Source organism: Schistocerca americana, chromosome 1 (assembly GCF_021461395.2).
Source record: "Schistocerca americana isolate TAMUIC-IGC-003095 chromosome 1, iqSchAmer2.1, whole genome shotgun sequence".
Taxonomy (NCBI): domain Eukaryota; kingdom Metazoa; phylum Arthropoda; class Insecta; order Orthoptera; family Acrididae; genus Schistocerca; species Schistocerca americana.
Window position 1 is genome coordinate 388,114,715 of NC_060119.1, and position 18,122 is coordinate 388,132,836.

An 18,122-nucleotide genomic window follows, 5' to 3' on the forward strand; every position below is an offset into this window, starting at 1 on the left:
TTTTTTCTTCATCCATACAGCTCCTTATTCCTTGCTTATTCTCCATAGGCATATAAAAAATTAGTATCTGTGAAACTCATTAAATGTTTTTCGAAAGTTTCATTCGAGATAATTTGTGTGATCTGATAAATTATGGTGGTCCACAGGATGATGATTAGGAAACCTGAAATGAAAGAAGAACCAGCAGAAGAAAAGAACTTTATCAAAGTATACGTGTGTACGTGTAACATTAAAAAGCAAGTCTCGAAAGCACTGCAAAGAGCAGTATACATAAAATCAGTGTAGCGCAAGAGTGTCTTTCATTCTAGATTTAAAAATCATTGTTTTATCGCTCAATGGTTTTCATTTCTGTTCAGACTCAATGAAAAGATAATTATGACTACAGTTTGCGTCTTTCTCCGCAGTAGTTAAATAAGATACATCGAAATGCAAACTGTTTTTCCATAATTTCGGTTCAGCGATTGAGACAGTCTTATACAATGAAGCGCCAAAGAAACAGGAATACGCTTGCGTATTCAAATACAGAGATATATAAACAGGCACATACGACACTGCAGTCGGCAACGCCTATAAAAGAAAAGTGTCTGGCGCAGTTGTTAGATCGGTTACTGCTGCTACAATGGCAGGTTATCAAGATTTAAGGGAGTTTGAACGTAATATTATAGACGGCGCACGAGCGATGGAACACAGCATCTCCGAGGTAGCGACGAAGTGGGAATTTTCCCGTACGACCATTTCACAAGTGTACCTTGAAGATCCGGAAGCCGGTACAACATCAAATCTCCGACATCGCTGCGGCCGGGAAAAGATCGTTCAAGAACGGGGTCAGCGATGATTGAAGAGAATCGTTCACGTGACAGAAGTGCAACCTTTCCGCACATTGCTGCAGATTTCAATGCTGAGCCATCAACAAGTGGTAGCGTGCGAACCATTCAATGAATCATCATCGACACGGGCTTTCGGAGCCGAAGGTCCACTCGTGTACCCTTGATGACTGCGCGACACAAAGCTCAAATACGCCCCGTTGGACCTGTGAACACAGACATTGGACTGTTGATAACTGGAAACATTTTGCCTGGTCCGACGAGTCTCGTTTCAAATTATATCGAGCGGATGGACGTGCACGGGTATGCAGACAACCTCATGAACCCATGGACCCTGCATGTTAGCAAGTGACTGTTCAAGCTGGTGGAGGTTCTATAATGATGTGGGGCGTGTGCAGTTGGAATGATATGGGACCCCTGTCTAGATACGACTCTGACAGGTGACGCGTACGCAAGCATCCTGTCTGATCAACTGCATCCATTCATGTCCATCGTGCATTCCGACGGACTTGGGAAATTACAGCAGGACGCTGGGCCTGTCCAGAATTGCTACAGAGTGGCTCCAGGAACACTCTTCTGACATTAAACACTTCCGCAGGCCACCAGACTTCACAGACGTGAACATTATTGAGCATATCTGGGAAGTCTTCCTACGTGCTGTTCATAAGAGACCTGCAACCCCTCGTACTCTTACGGATTTATGGACAGCCCTGCAGGATTCACGGTGTTAGATCTCTCCAGCACACTTCAAACATTAGTCGAGTACACGACACGTTGTGCTGCGGCACTTCTGCGTGCTGGTGGGGGCCCTACACGATATTAGGCAGGCGTACCAATTTCTTTGGCTCTTCACTGTATATGCATTGTGTCAGTAGTGTCAGAAGGCTTCAATAGCCGTTATATGTAGTTCATGATGTGACAAAGGACAGCGTTCTGAAATTTGTCTTTTTGGCTAAGAACGTATTTTAGGAATGCACAGTGCTAGCTTGGAATACCTTATGACAGAATGGAATAAAACAGCTCAGGACGCGAATGATATTGCCGCATTGCTCGTCACATTCCCACAACATCGTCGACTGGACGTTAAACCCGAATTACCTTCCTTCTTATGCCCCAAAATGGACTCACTGTCTTCAAACTAACACGTGATTTGTACACTTTAAATGGTTAATTTCTCTATTTTGAATAGTTATTAATAAACATAGAGAGTATAAAGCATTCTTACATGAAACTTCATGAGAGAGAGGGAGAGAGAATGGGCCGAACTAATCGAAACGTTGAGATGGCAATTGTGAACTGTTCAGATCGTTCAGCTGGTAGTGTGTTGCCCACGAAGGGCAATGTCGTCTTAGAGTACGCATTGCAAACCGTTTGTGATGTGTTACAAAGGCAAATATTCCTCGTAACTTACGGACAGGTGTTTACGAGATGTTCGCATATCTACAGGGTGTCCTACGAGGAAAAGTCAGTATTCGGGGATATGACCGGAACGATCATACGAAGCAAAAAAAAAAAAAAAAGGCCGGTAAACATGAGCTTGAAATACATACCTTAGCAGCTACGAGCACTTCTTCGTCTTCTGCTGCAAGCTCTTTCATTCCATATTTTGGGAGAAGGTAGTATGAACAAAAGAAAACAAAAAAGTCCAGCAAATTTGAGCTCTAAAATGCATAACCAACTTTAAGAGCTATGAGCGATTGTGCAGTAGAAGAGGTGTACTTCATAGTAGCGAAGATGAACAAGTGCTCATAGCTCTTAAGGTATGCATTTTAGAGTCAATGTTTACTAGAATTTTTGCTTCTAATGGTTATTCGTGTCATATCCCGGAGTACTGTGTACCTGGAACGCTCTGTATGCACGTTTGTTCATATTTATAACTTCCGCTGTGCTCTCTCAGCCCGATGGCTTTGCAAAAGGCACTCATGTCCCGAAGAATGAGCTTTCAGGTTGGCAATTTTGAACATCCCTCATGCGTACAGAAATACATCTCTCACTTTTAAATTTATGTTAAACACGTCCTATTTTGTAATTTCTCTTCTCCCTGAAAACTTCAAATCTGAACTGAGAAGGGGAACTGCTCAGAACGGAATCCTCTGATGCAAACATTTGTAGGTACTGCAGTATCCTTCGAGGAAATAAGACTACAGGTAATGTTAAGTCTTCGAAGATATAGAAAAGCCACTTCCTTCTTTTAACTATTACACATATGCCAAGACACCACGACGTACTCCGCAGAATAGCTTTAGAAGGCCAAGATCAAGTAAAACGTGCACTGCAAATATTGCAGAAAAGGAAAGTGCTATTGACGTGCGGTTTTCGTAGAACTGGTTAGTAGTCAGGGCCTCGTATTGTTAACCAATAAACAGATTGTAGTAATACTTGTAAAATGTATTTTTTGCGCAGACATACACTTTTTTAAATGTCACAATGTCTGTTGACATTAAACTAAAAGCAGGGCAAATTAGAATATTTGTTGCGAGATTCTAGTGCGAGTCGTTTACCTGATATCGTATTTTGAAAAAGTTTCCACACCGTCATTTGTTTGTGCCATTCAATCTGCGTAGTTGCTAGGTAAATGTTGTTACACCTGCTTACAGCGTGCTTCTGTGTTCCTTGAGTGCTCTGCCACTTGCCAGTCAGCAGTAGATTGCAGTTCATTCTTATACGGTGTATGCGACAAGATATCCTAGATACGTCCACCATCTCGGCAATTATTTCTCAACCTCTTCAACCAGTTATGTGAAAGTGGTAGTGTAACGCCTAGAAAACATAACAGAAGGAAATAAGTATCGACAGATTAGGGGGCTATTAAAGTTCTTGCTGCTGTTGCAGTTGATCCGCACACTAGCTACGCACAATCACAAAAGGAAGTGGAATGAGTCCGACAAGTGTCCTATGCCTTGTCCATCGACATAGGCTCCATCCCTATCATATTTCTCTCCATCAAAAGCTGCATGGAAACGACTATGAGAATAGTGTTGACTTCTGTGCATGGTCATACTCCTGATGTATTTTGTATGTTGCTTAGTGATGAAGTCACATTTGGCAATCACTGACAGGTAAACCGAGGAAGCATGCACTACTGGTTTGTTGACTTCGATGGCTTCGTCAGGTGGAACGTCAGCGTCCACAGAGTGTAAACGTGTGGTGTGGGATAGTGAACCATCAGCTCATAGGGCCGCTCGTTTTTCATAGGCGGGATATTAAGCGGACACAAGTGTTGCAGCCTCCTAACAGACCATCTTCGACGGAAGCTAGAAGACTTTCCTCTGTAGACTAGGAGGAATCTGTTTTGTCCAGCCCATAGTGCAGAAAGTACTTCAGCTGTCTCCACGAATTATTTCCAGATCGTTGGATTGGACGCAGAGGACCTGTACATTGGCAGGCCCGTGCCTCCGATTTGACAAGTGTAGACTTTTTTTCTATGTGGAAAGCTGAATGTCTACAGGACCATATCAACTATACCAGATGATATGCAAAGACTTACTACTGCAGTCTGCTCTGACAGCGTGTATTGCCGCTGCCTGTTGTCAGTTTGAAAACAACCTGTGACGATAAGTTGTCTCGTTACTGGTCAGAATCCACATAACTAATGTATGCACTTGTGTTGTTGTTTAGCGTGTGCTACCACAGGTACTGTACAAGCGCCGGTGTGTGAACTTTCCAAAATACGCTGCCTCGTAAACGGCTCGCACTAAAACTTGCAACAAACACCACTGCCATTTTAATTTACCCTATTTTTTGGCTGTTAGTATCAGCAAGCATTATTCCATAGCAAAAGTGTGTATTTGCCCAGAGGTACACTTTCTAAGCATTGTCATAATCCGTTTATTGGCTAACAACACGAGCCCCTGACTTCCAATGCATCCTGTGAAAACCGTACATCAATAGCACTTTCCGTTTCTGCAATATTTGTGCCTCAAGTTATAGGTGATTCACCCTTTATGATTTGTGAATTGGAGCTCTGTCGACAGATAACTCTTACTGCATGTTTCTGACTTAGATGATCATCTGCTTCAAAACCATTGTTGCTACTTGATCCGTCGGTGTGGTGCCTTTCATACGGGCTGCCTAACTATTTAACCGCAAGCTGTAACCAATATTCCAAAAGTCGTGTCACTCTGGTTCCATTTCCTTATCAAACGGCTCTCAGGCTCAAGTGGCAATGGCTCTTCAAGATAGTCTCTAAACATTAAGCTTACATTATGAGCACTTGTTCTGAAGACATAATTGACTGACATCTGTTACTGGCTCTGACTGTAACATCTGGAGCACACAGACGACACTTGTGCATATGTAAGAAATCTTCCTCACTTACATTTCATCGGGTGAGGTGTTAACACACTGACCTAGTATTCAGGTGGAGTAGGATTCAAAACTCTGTTCGACAGCGCCATTTGACTTTTTCCTCGTTTCCCGTCGATATCTTGAGACGAATCTGGCGTTGGGACAATACCGTAACCGTTTCTACCAGCCTTTTTTCGACCTAAGATTGAGATTCGCCTCACATGACTCCGACGTGATTGCTGTGTTACCCTCCAATTCTCCCTCCTCCCTTCTAATTTTTTCTAAATTGATTATTATCAATTACTTAGATTTGGCGTACCAAGTTGAAAAGTGTTTCAGCATTCTAGGAAAGTAAATGAATCTTCACTCGCAAGTTTTATTCTTTCCGAAAACCAGTAACAACGCTAGCTCAGCGCGGTTGATGGCATTGAAGAGATAAAGAGAACAAAGCACTACACGCAAATAAGACATATAACCTCTGCTTATCGTACAAGAACCTTCACCTCAGAGTGAGGAAAGTTACTGACAGCACAGACATACACAGCCACGCAAATAAAATTGCAACACCTTGGCTGTGACTTCTGTCTAAGGAGCTCTGTTTAACAATTTTTCTTAAGTTTCGCCAGCAGGGGTGAGTGACGTTCTCAAAGATTCATTTTTTATTGCTGGTGGTGGATCCACCAACAATGGAGGACCGGCCGCGGTGGTCTCGCGGTTCTAGGCGCGCAGTCCGGAACCGTGCGACTGCTGCGGTCGTAGGTTCGAATCCTGCCTCGGGCATGGATGTGTGTGATGTCCTTAGGTTAGTTAGGTTTAAGTAGCTCTAAGTTCTAGGGGACTGATGACCACAGCAGTTGAGTCCCATAGTGCTCAGAGCCATTTGAACCATTTGAACAATGGAGGGAGAACCTTTGACAATGTCTGCTACTGGTGCAGGCAAAATACCAAGAAGAATGTTAAACGTTGACCGAAGATCCAGAGATAGACTCAAACAGGTAATAATCTGACGAAAATTATTCGGATAGCCCTTTGTAACGAGAGATGAGAGACGGACCCGCCTCTACAAAAAGAGAAGCAGAGTGTTTTGTTTTCAGTAGAGATGCAGTAAAAGCAGAATGAGTCCTTCTGGAGAATTGTCATACAAGTTGAACGTGCTACGTCAGTAATGCAATGATGGTGGTCTCAGTGGTCACGCCAACATTCTCACAACCGTAGACGATGTTCCGGACGTCCGCCAGTATTGTCGTACTGTAAGGGCAGCAATGGCAGATCATGCGGCTACCAAGGCACAGGTAAGAGGGCTTGTGAGCCCAGAGGTGTGAACACGAACTGCTGCGAATTGGTTATTAGCAGTGGCACTGCAGGCACGCAAACCTCTAGCCTGTCTTCCACTTACGCCAGAGTATCGACGTGCACGGCTCGACTGATGCCTACAGAAGACCCCTTGGAAGATGGAATGGCACGCCGTGGTCTTCAGCGAAGAAAGCAGACTCTGCCTGCACGCAAGTGATGGTCGTTTTAAAATACGACGTAGACCTGGTGAGCGCTGTCGCAGAGTGCATTCGTCCAAGACACACTGCCCCTACCCAAGGCCTTATGATCTGGGGCGCGATAAGCTACTACACTCGTTCAGTTTTGGTGTTTCTGGAGGGGACGCTAACCAGTGCTCGGTACGTGCAGAATGTTGTTAGACCTGTTCTTTTGCCGTTCTTCCAACAGGAATGTAACGTGGTGTACCAACACTATAATGCTCGCCCACACGCTGTCCGTGAAACTCAGAGTGCCCTGCACGACGTGTAGTAACTTCCCTGGCCAGCAAGATCTCCAGAATTGTCTCTAATCGAGCACTTGCGAGATATGATGGGCCGAGAAGTGACTCTTGCGACTCGTCAACCAACAACCGTTACAGAACTGCGTGAACATGTCGGGCTGGCGTGGAATAACGTATCCTAGGTCAGTATTCGGCGTCTGTACGATCGAGTGGATGCCGGATCAGCGCCTGCATTGCTACCCGTGGAGGCTACACTACGTACTAAACCGGGTGTTGCGGCATGGGTCGACCCGCTGAATTCCTCAGCTCGCAAGTGTCTCACAGCATGTCGTCTTACTCTGCGCACTCCTTTTCTTGAGCTCTGTCAGAGGAAGTGAGAGAAGAGGAAACTCCTTCTGGCAATAAGAATGTCGCTGGGAGACGAGCGAAGTAGAGGGAACACCCTCCACCTCCTCCAAGCAGTGTAGCCATAAGATTGTCCTACCCTTTTTGTGTTAACACTTAGCACTGCTGTTAGCTTTTTCTAGTGAGTCATAGGTCTTGTACATAATGGACCAGGAACTGCTACATCACTCATTTTAAGCAAACGATTCGGAAACAGAATAATAAAAAACGATATCACCAGACTTCGAATAGGGCACTTCCCATTCACATATGTGTCCCTTTTTGGAGACAAGCCCCTCCAGGATGCCGTTCTGGTAATGTACACCCTTGGTAATCCACGTTTTAATTCATTCCACTTTAATTTCCTGATGAGAGGGGATCACCATAATTAGCCCACTATTTTAAGTGATGGTGGCGAGAGTTTTAAAATTTTGTTTAGTGCTATGACTCTTCTCTAAATTGTTCGGTCATAGATACTGACACTCATCAGAGGGACTGGCTCTTTGGAGAATCCGCACCCTAGACAACTCCGGTGCGGCAGCCAGTCCGACATCTAAAGCTCATAGCAGTTCGCCCTCTAGGGAATCAGGAATACTTGTCGTGACCGACCGACATCGGATCTGCTGACTGGACAACGTTCATGCTGTCATAAGAAAGGCACCTTTGTCATTTTTTAAGAACCGAAAAATGTTTCTGCAGTCGGCTAACGGTATTGTATCTCTTCCTAGCGGTTACACTGAAAATCGATTTCGTAACAAAGAGTTGAAAGAGATTCGCAAGTTTTCAAACACGTGCATCACTTATTAAATGGACCCACGAAATTTGTCGTTGTCCCCGGTGCATCGTTTGTGCACAAAGATTCCGTCATGAACTTGATTTGAAGCGTCGTGTGTTTTTTGAAAGAACTCGTCTGAAAGAACTGGTGTGCTCTGTTTGCGGATATATAAGAAAACACTCCATACCATTGCCAATAATATGGGATTAGTACGGAGACAGAAAGTGCAACCGTCGACGAAATAAAGATCCAAACTGAAAAAGAAACTGATTCCACGTTTGCAAAGCGGCATGCTCCAAGAACAATTAAAGGCGACGTCCACAAAGGAGACTGCTTACAAAACACCGATGCGTGCATGGATGTTTCTCAACCATTGAAGCCCATTGCAATTAAAATTAATAGTTGATACAAACCTAACTTTAACTTGCTTTCCCGTCTAACATGGATCCCGCACCCTGGTGCAAACTTGGCATTTTTAATTTGTGCAAATGACTGCCATAGGTTAAAAAAGGGAAATATGAAACAAATAATATTAATGTGGATCTGAAGATCAGACCTTTAGGATAGCAGTTTAGTATTTATAGACTGTGCCACTGAAACTGGCAGGCATCGTCAGTTGTAACATACGCACACAGTATTTCGCTAGCGGGGCCCCCTATTTGTTGACATAAAACTCTTGTTAGTCGCGACAATGGAGTTGGCAGGTTCTCATTCATGAAGCAAGAAAAGGCAAAGTAAACTGCAATGAAATTTTCACTTGAAGATATAACGAAGTGTTGGTTTACTTCGTCTGCTTGAATGGCCACCGCCGACCGGAGTGTCCGAGCGGTTCTAGGTTCTTCAGCCTGGAACCGCGCGACCGCTACGGTCGCAGGTTCGAATCCTGCCTCGGGCATGAATGTGTGTGATGTCCTTGGGTTAGTTAGGTTTAAGTAGTTCTAAGTTATAGGGTACTGATGACCTCAGACTTTAAGTCCCATAGTGCTCAGAGACATTTGAACCATTTTGAATGGCCATCGGCACGTACGATTACGCTACCCCGACTGCAGAGATATCTATCGGTTCGTGCACAATGAGCTTATTTAGCGAAATTCGCCGTGACTCTGGACATGAAGAAATTCATACACTAAATAAAAATCCGAGAAGCAGCGATACGTAGATGGAAATGGAAAGCATCAATTCTGCATTTAACTAACCTTGTGGATACATTGGTCACAAATGGGCATTAAATAATTAAACTCTCATTTTATTCAGTGCTGACGTGTATCATTAACATCAATATGGGGTGTGATGTTACCCCCATAGGCACAAACGTACTCACGTTTTCAATGTTACATGGAAGCAAACAACCTTCGAATGTTACGTTGGAGAATTTATTGCCATTGCTTGAGACACATGCTGTGTCATTTCATGAGTACTGCTAGTTGGAGATTGGTATTAAAGTAAACGTCTTCCCATCGCATTCCAGGCATGTTCCGCGGGTGACAAATCAGCGGACGTTCCTCGAAGTGTCTGCGCTGTGTATCGCAGCATGGGATCTTGCGTTATCCTGCTGGAATACGCCATTTGTTGCCCTGGTCGTGAACCGTATGACAGCAAAATCTACCGTTCTTTCCAGATACTGGTTAGCTTTGAGGTTCCATTCAACAGTCCTGTTGTCATATACAATAGCCCCGCACACCATGCTTTCAGTAGATGGAGGGCTATAACCTTGAAAATCGGTAATATCTATAGCGTTTCACCATACTGTCTATAGAAAAGTTTGCGTCCATTTGGACGTCACTAACCGAACTGATACTCGTCGCTGACCACCACAGATGCACTCAATATCCCAGTCGACTTTGGTTATACACTATGCAAGTGTCTGTTATGGTTCGGTAGCATCGGCAAACGATGCCCAACAACGCTCAACGTCGTCTTGTTCCTCCATTTCAAGGGTTTGTGTGTTGGCCCCCTCAGAGACCAAAAGAATTTAACTTTTAGATTTGGTGTTCTGAGTGCATTCGCGCAACTTGAGATCCAAGTCCTGTTTTCAGTAAGCTTTTTCCAACAGTTCGTAACGACACTCTACCCGTAACTTCCGAGCGGGCGTCAGCTGTTGTCAGCCGTCGATTCAAAACAGCCAGCCGAAGAGTCCTACGATTTTCTTGTGGTGCAGCTCTGAAGGGAAGACGGAAGGAAGACTGGGTGTAACGTCCCGTCGACACTCGGTTTGGTCGAAGATGGGTAAGAAAATCGCCGCGCACTTTGAACGGAGACAACCCGGCATTTGCCTGGGGCGATGTAGGGAAATCACAGGAAACCTAAATCTGGATGGCCGGACGTGGGTCTGAACCGTCGTCCACCCTAATGTGAGTCCAAGCTGCTAACCACTACGCCACCTCGCTAAGTTGGTGCAGCGGTGGAGGAAGGACCAGCGCCTGCACTTGTTGCCACGCTTTACTGAGTCCGTCTCATTCTGGGGTTATATATGCACAAATACGAGTACTTTCACACATAATTGATTGTGTTCCATTTTTCAGTAGGTTGTCAAATGAGAGCTGTAACTTCTGTACAACTGGAAAAAAAAAAAAAAAAAAAAAAAAAAAAAAAAAAAAAAAAAAAAAACGCTACGAGCAATTTTGAACATTCTTGAAAGGAGTTTGAAATATGCTCTTTGACTGCCGCTCCAGAATTTAGGGATGATCCAGTGTCTGCGCTTCTTATGAAACAAAAGTTAAACAATCACAACATGTTCGCCGTTCAGCTGGACTCTCTCGCTTCTGACTCGTGGTCATGATGGTCCTGGGCTGGCCGCTTGGATCTGGGTGCTCAAAATTTCGGTTGCCGCAGCCGGCTGCGCAGTGCACGGAGGCTCTTACAGTGGTAAGCCAGCCACGCATGCCTGAAAACAGTTTTAAGTACTCTTATTTCACAATTCACTGTGAAAGGTTATTTTATGTCATCATTATGACTTCATGAAACGTAAAGATATGTGGGACTCGTGTGTGTGCATGTATGTTGGAGTTCGTACGCTTGCTGGTACGTGAAGAAGAAAAATCGAAAGATTTGTAATATTTCAGAGTGGCTGACAATTTTCTGTTCTGTTTTATCTTTCCTTTTGCTAGGGGTCAGCCAGCTACACAAAACTTAAGGCTCTCATTCTATTATTGGACTTTTAATCGAGACTTACTTGATTTTATAACTACAGCTACTATTTTAACACATCGCAAGGAAAGCTCTTACATGCCTTAACTCGCTCAGAAAAAAAAGAATGTATAAGTGCTAATAATCTAGAAGTTGATCGCCATAGCTCGAAGCAACCAACAAGGAACCAATATTTGCTGCAGTATTTTTTAACTGCAATAGTTGGGAGATAACTGAGAAAAAGAACACAACCGATCCGATGTTTTCAGACTTGTGTAGCTTCGGAGAATTAGTGATCTGACAAGTCCGAAAAAAAAGGCGTGGATGAACGTGTAGTACGCGCATAGTCTGCACTTGACATTAACCACGCAAATACCTCTGGCACGTGCTGCAGACTAGCAGGTAGTTTTAACCTGGGGCGTTAGTGCATCGCGGCCGGCGTACCTGCGTACTTGCGGAGCAGCGGGCAGAAGGCGTGCGTGACGCGCATCGTGCCCAGCAGGTTGACTTCCACCTGGTGCCGCAGCTGGGCCTCCGTCTGCCACTCGAACTCGCCGAACACCATCACGCCCGCGTTGTTCACCAGCGCGTGGAACCCTGCAACACAGCCGCCCAGCAACGACCGACACTGAGCCCGCTCTTCAACATAAATAATTGATATTCCAATGACTCTAAAGAATAGTTCAAAAAACTGTTAAGTTTGCTGATGACAAGCATAAGAACTAAGAGTTAAAACCGAAACTTACCACGCAGCTCGTATGTCTTCTAAGATGCATTTCCAGTCTCCAGTGGAGTCTATGTTGATATGAAACTTCCTGGCAAATTAAAACTGTGTACCAGAACAGGAAAATGCTCTACCAAGCAAGAAATATATTAGGGATGGAGCCTATGTTGATGGAGAAGGCATAGGACACTTGTCTGACTCATTCCACTTCCTCTTGTGACTGTGCGGAGCTATCGTGCGGACCAACTGCAACAGCAGCAAGAACGTTAATAGACCCCTGTCGACACTTGTTTATGTTTTCTAGGTGTTACACTACCACATCCACTTAACTGGTTGAAGAGGCTGAGAAATAATTGCCGAGATGGTGAACGTCTTTTGGGATATCTTGTCGCGTGTACCCTACAAGAATGAACTGCAATCTTTTTTATACTCGCCATACATCACTAGCATGTTGGCTTTTTCTGCGTTGGCAAATCCCCTCGTAGAGCACTTTCCCACGAAAGGCAAAGGACCTGTGTTAGAGGCCGGGTCCAGCATAGAGTTTTAATCTGCCACGAAGTTTCAGCACATATGATAACTGAATAGGCCCACTACTGGTTCGCAGAAGGCAGTTTGTCTTCATCTCACAAAGATTCGCATCACGCAAGCAAAAGTGATCTGTTAGTAACAGAAGTACGCATTAATGGTCGTAAGCTAAATGAAACGTTATGTGCAAAATTAAAGAGTCCTGTTGGATAACAAATTACAATGGAATCAACACACAAAGTTACAAACGACTCTGTGGTCGGGGTCTCCACAGCTGTGGTAGTACAGTTTACACTGAAGTGACAAAAGTCACGGGACACCTAATATCGTGCCGGGCCTCTTTTCGCCCGGCGTAGTGCAGCGCCTCGACGTGGCATGGACTCAACAAGTCATTAGAAGACCCCTGCAGAAACATTGAGCCATGCTATCTCTATAGCCATACATAAGTGCGAATGCTCGAACTGACCTCTCGGTTATGTCCCATAAATGTTCGTTGGGACCCATGCCGGGCGATCTGGGTGGCCGAATCATTCGTTCGAATTGTCCAGAATGTTCTTTAAACCGTCGCGAACAATTGTGGCCAAGTGACACGGCGCACTGTCATGGCAACATGAAGTCTTTGAATGACTGCAAATTGTCTCGAGGTAACCACACGTAAACACTTCCAGTACCTGATCGGTTCAATTGGACCACAGGACCCAGTCCATTCTATGTAGACACAGCCCACATCATTATGGAGCCACTACCAGCTTGCGCAGTGTCTTGTTAACAACTTGAGTCCGTGACTTCGTCGGGTGTGCGCACCACCAGAACCCCACCATCAGCTCTTGACCAACTGAAGGCGGAACTTATTCTCAGTTCACCGCTTCAGAGTCGTCCAGGATCCAACCGATATGGTCAGGAGTGCAAGAGTGACGCTGTAGTGCAAAGGCACTCGCGTCGGTCGTTTGCTGCAGTAGCCCTTTAAAGCCAAATTTCGCCACACTTTCGTAATGGATACGTTCGTCGTACATAACACATTGATTGCTGCGGTTAATTTCACGCGTTGTTGCCATCTGGCCGTGAACAACGAAAAACTTAGTGAAGAGAAGAAATTGAGCGCCCGTTTAGTTTTGCGACATCCGCGACAAAAAAAAATAAAAAATAAAAATAAAAATAAAGTATCTTTTTCTGCGCTAAAGAAATTTCGTCTTTGATTAGCTGTATGTAGACGTTGGGAACAGCGATAAATCTCCTTTCTTTCTCGGAACTGCTGGAAGCAAAGCCAAATACAATTTATGTAACTTTGTGTTTTGTAATCAAACATCGGTTTTGTAATTAATGTTACAGAAATATTTATAAGAAACAGAAGTAACTCTGTAACTTAAAAAGTGAAAGTCTATTACGATTTGTGCTACAAATTTGTCCTGTACTCAAATACAGAGTATGTTGTTGAAATGATTGCTACCTTGAGAGATTTCATATATAACTTTTTCAATTATAGTATTTTTGGAAGGACTGTAAAATAGGCACAACTCCTGACGAATCTGAGTGACTGTAGACCATTTTGCGAATAAAAGATTGAGTGCACGCTGTTTGCAACTGGCGGTAGCAACGGTTTTCGAAGCCACCGTTGTACGCTCTCATCTGCGGTCAAACGACTACTTAACCGAAGCAGCTATTCCTGTGGCTTAGTAAACAAACAACAGATGCCACTGCTTTCGTACTACTTTGTTCTGTCTGCCAACGTTTAAATACGAGCAGACAACACTTTTCCTGTATGCCTTATGGATAAACTAATCAAGATGCTCACAACGACATGTTTTGCTTTCAGCAAAAAACTCTCATATTATTGACCTTAAGACAAGAGTGTTAACTTATTCTACATATTTGCACTTTGTTATCTTACGGAATTATCTTGTAGTGGACTGCACCGGAAGTAAATAATTATTCAGCACAAACAAGCAGTAAGGCTACTGTGTGCAGTAGATAACTGCATGCATTCAAGACGCCACCTTGAGGAACTTTGAATTCTTGCACACACTTCCAAATGCATTTACTCGTTAGTGGTTATGGTTATTAACAATAAAAATCATTTTCTGTTGATCTGTTATCTACAAAATCAAAAAACAAGACACAAAAATAATTTCCATGTTGACATTACCTCCTTGTCTAGGGACGTAAAGCGGTGTTATATACACTGACGGAAATAAAACTCCCAACACCAAGAAATAATTTAGCTGGAGTAATGAAGTTTCAGGAATACATTTTTCTAGGCAACATGTTTAAGTGATTAACAACTTCAGAGGTAAATGTAAGCGCGAGAAAAGCGGTTGCAAATGTGAAATGCTGATACATTAATAGCCTGTGTAGTCACCAGAAAATTGAATGCAAGCAGACAAACATGCCGGATATTTGTGTGATGGCATTCAGGCTTGCTGCACTTGGTCGGTCAAAACAGAGACGTGTGTGTGTGTGTGAAATCTTATGCGACTTAACTCCTAAGTCCCTAAGCTTACACACAACTTAACCTAAATTATCATCAGGACAAACACACACACCCATGCGCAAGGGAGGACTCGAACTTCCGCCGGGACCAGCCGCACAGTCAATGACTGCAGCGCCTCAGACCGCTCGGCTAATCCCGCGCGGCCAAAACAAAGACGGTTAATGCTCTTTGTGGAGACGCTGTAGCTGTCCCGTATGCGCTCAATTGGAGACAGATCTGGTGATAGAGTTGGCGAGTTGGCCAAAGCAACATGTCGGCACACTGCAGACCAAGTTGGGTTACAAAAATGATATGTGGGAGAGCATTATCCTTTTGGAAAATTACCCCTGGAATGCTGTTCATCACAGGCTTTGCAACAGGTCGAATCACCAGACTGATACCGAAATCGCACTCCCCGAATACAACTCCTCGTGTAGGTTCAGTGTGTCTAGGCTTCTGAAACGCTGGTTGCAAGCGCTCACCTGTAGGCCTCCCGAGCAACACACAGTCATCACTGGCACCGAGGCAGAACCACTTTTATCAGGACACGCAACAGACCTCCACTCCGCCCTCGTGTGAGCTCTCGCTTGAAGCCACAAACGGCGGTAGTTTTAGGTTAACGCAATGCGCGCTACAGCGCATGTAGCTAAGAGATGTTCTTGAAATAAGCGATTTGTAACTGTTAGTTTCTCACAGCGGTGCCAACTGTAGCTCTAATTAGTGCTGCAGACACAATTACGATGCGCCACAGACATACGCCAGATAGCCACGCGAGATTAGCCGAGCGGTCTAGGGCGTTGCCGTCATGGACGGTGCGGCATCTCCCGGCGAAGGTTCGAGTCCTCCCTCGGACATAGGTGTGTGTGTTTGTCCTTAGGATAATTTAGGTTAAGTGATGTGCAAACTTAGGGACTGATGACCTTAGCAGTTAAATCCCATGAGATTTCACACAGACATACGCCAGATCCGACGTTCTTCCCTCTCGGTAGTGCCACATGGCCGTACGGAACCCTGCCTTCTTGCGCCCGCACCTTCCCGTGACCACTTCTGACAACAGTAATATACAGTGATGTCTTTCTGCAACATCCAGCTCCTCGTAACTCTATTACACGACCTCGTTCAAACTCCGTAAACTGTTGAAAATGGCGTCTTTGTCGCCTTAAAGGCATTCTTGATTAACATCAACTCACTACGCCCAAATTTAAAGGTAAATAACGCTCGCGACCGTTATAGCGCGTATTTAAAGCAAACCTGGTTTGCGTCTTCACAGTGGCTCTACAAGCCCATTCTTATGCGATTGGCGCGAAATCTGAATAGACATCATTTGTCAAATGTAAAAACACGCCTGCCAACTGTTGTTTATGTCGCACAACCCTTTCTTGGTGTTACGACTTTTTTCGGGCATTGTACTCTGGTGCTAGGGGATCCAGTAAGTTTCCTTCTGATATTTAGCAAGAAACTGGGAATCACAACCAGTTCAAAAGAAATATAAAAATGTACTTCATTAGTAACTCTTTCTACAAATTATCTGATTATCCAGAATCAAGGACGGAAAATTTGTTAGCTACATGACAACCCTGAAATATTCCTTATTGACCTACATGACAAGTTGTGGTGTATTATTACAAAAGAACTTGTGTAATTACAGTTATATATAATACTTTCTTTGAAAAATACTAATGTAATCGAGCCAACGTGAAACTACTAATAGGTGAAACAGCAGCTGTTTAACATAATTGAGAAAGCAGCAGTTTTTTGTTCGTAGTATTTGCTTCCTTTGTAAATGGTTCAAAATGGCTCTGAGCACTATGGGACTCAACTTCTGAGGTCATCAGTCCCCTAGAACTTAGAACTACTTAAACCTAACTAACCTAAGGACGTCACACACATCCATGCCCGAGGCAGGATTCGAACCTACAACAGTAGCGGTCGCGCGGTTCCAAACTGTAGCGCCTAGAACCGCCACCCCGGCCGGCTTCCTTCGTAAATCACTAGGTTAAGACTACCTCGAACAAGCACAAATAACATTAAGCAGTATAATGACAGTTTATTATTAATATGTGTACACATTAAGTTTCTACGAGTCGCTTGTTCTTTGTTGCTGTGTATCTAGACTCGTTCTACATCCCTGGGCGTTCTCTTTCGTGGCGGAATTTGCAGACCGCAGTGAATGACTAAGCAAAAAAATAAATACCTGTGGACATCCTTCGTGTCTCGTAGCTCTCACTGTCCAAGTATCGCTACGGTCGTTGACGGTGGACCAAACTCGCTTGGTATCACGAGTGTGAGAATTGAGAATTGTTGGAGGATTTCACACGCCAGATAGATGAGGTAACTTGAACTAATGAAGTGCGCCGAAGTAGCTTACAAACAGATAATAAGATCTGAATACATAATGCTGACAGCACTGGGGGTTTAGCTAGCGCACTTACGTGTCATAGCGACAAAGGCCTTTGTTGAATACCTCACTGTCCATCCATAAACCAACATGAAGAAATCGAAAACTTTGAAAATTAGCATTGGCAAATATAAAGGTGTGATTCTTCACTTTCTCCCGGCGTATTTGCTGCTCGAACAGTCCACGAGTATACTGCCGGTTCATAGTGTCCAATGGGCACAATATTTCGGCGATCAGACATGTCGCCATGGTCAGGTGCGCTGACGAACTGAGCTCCTGAGGGCGGGCGGCCGATTTAAATCCCCTCCCCCCCCGCGAGCCGCTCTCTTCGCCGTCCGCGCCCGCATGCCGGGGGTCGCGAAGACGTGGGCGTCGGAATCTGTCGTAGCGTCGATGTGCTTGCTACGTCCGCCCTGGTCGCCAGTTCGTACTTCTTGCTGAGAGTCTTCTTAATTACATTGAATGCCGGGTCCCAAGCCTTGCTGAGATTGTAGCCGCAATCTCGTTTGATAAGATCTTCCCTGGTGCGAATTTCGATAGCCGTCCTTATAACGCTGGAACAGCTACGACAGATCCCGACACCCACGTCTTCGCGACAGCGACAGCGAAGAGACCGGCCCGCGGCGTGAGGGGACTTAAATCTTCCGCCCGCCCTCAGGAGCTCAGTTCGCCAGCGCACCTGACGATGGCGACATGTCTGATCGCCGAAATATTGTGCAAATGACACTATGAACCGGCAGTATACCCGTGGACTGTTCGAGCAAATATAAAGGTGATTTTGCAAATGACAGGTCGTCAGTGAACATAAACACACAATCTCACAACCATCTAAAAGAGAGTA

At 44.5% G+C, this 18,122-nt stretch overlaps 1 protein-coding gene across 1 annotated transcript in view; it reads right to left on the reverse strand.

Annotated features, from left to right (window-relative positions):
* Positions 1 to 18,122, reverse strand: part of LOC124623072 (D-beta-hydroxybutyrate dehydrogenase, mitochondrial-like) — a 60,190-nt gene that overhangs the window by 16,054 nt on the left and 26,014 nt on the right. The window contains exon 2 of the mRNA XM_047148867.1: positions 11,612 to 11,764. Coding sequence (XP_047004823.1) covers positions 11,612 to 11,764 — 153 coding nt within the window. The remainder of the gene's footprint in view (positions 1 to 11,611; positions 11,765 to 18,122) is intronic.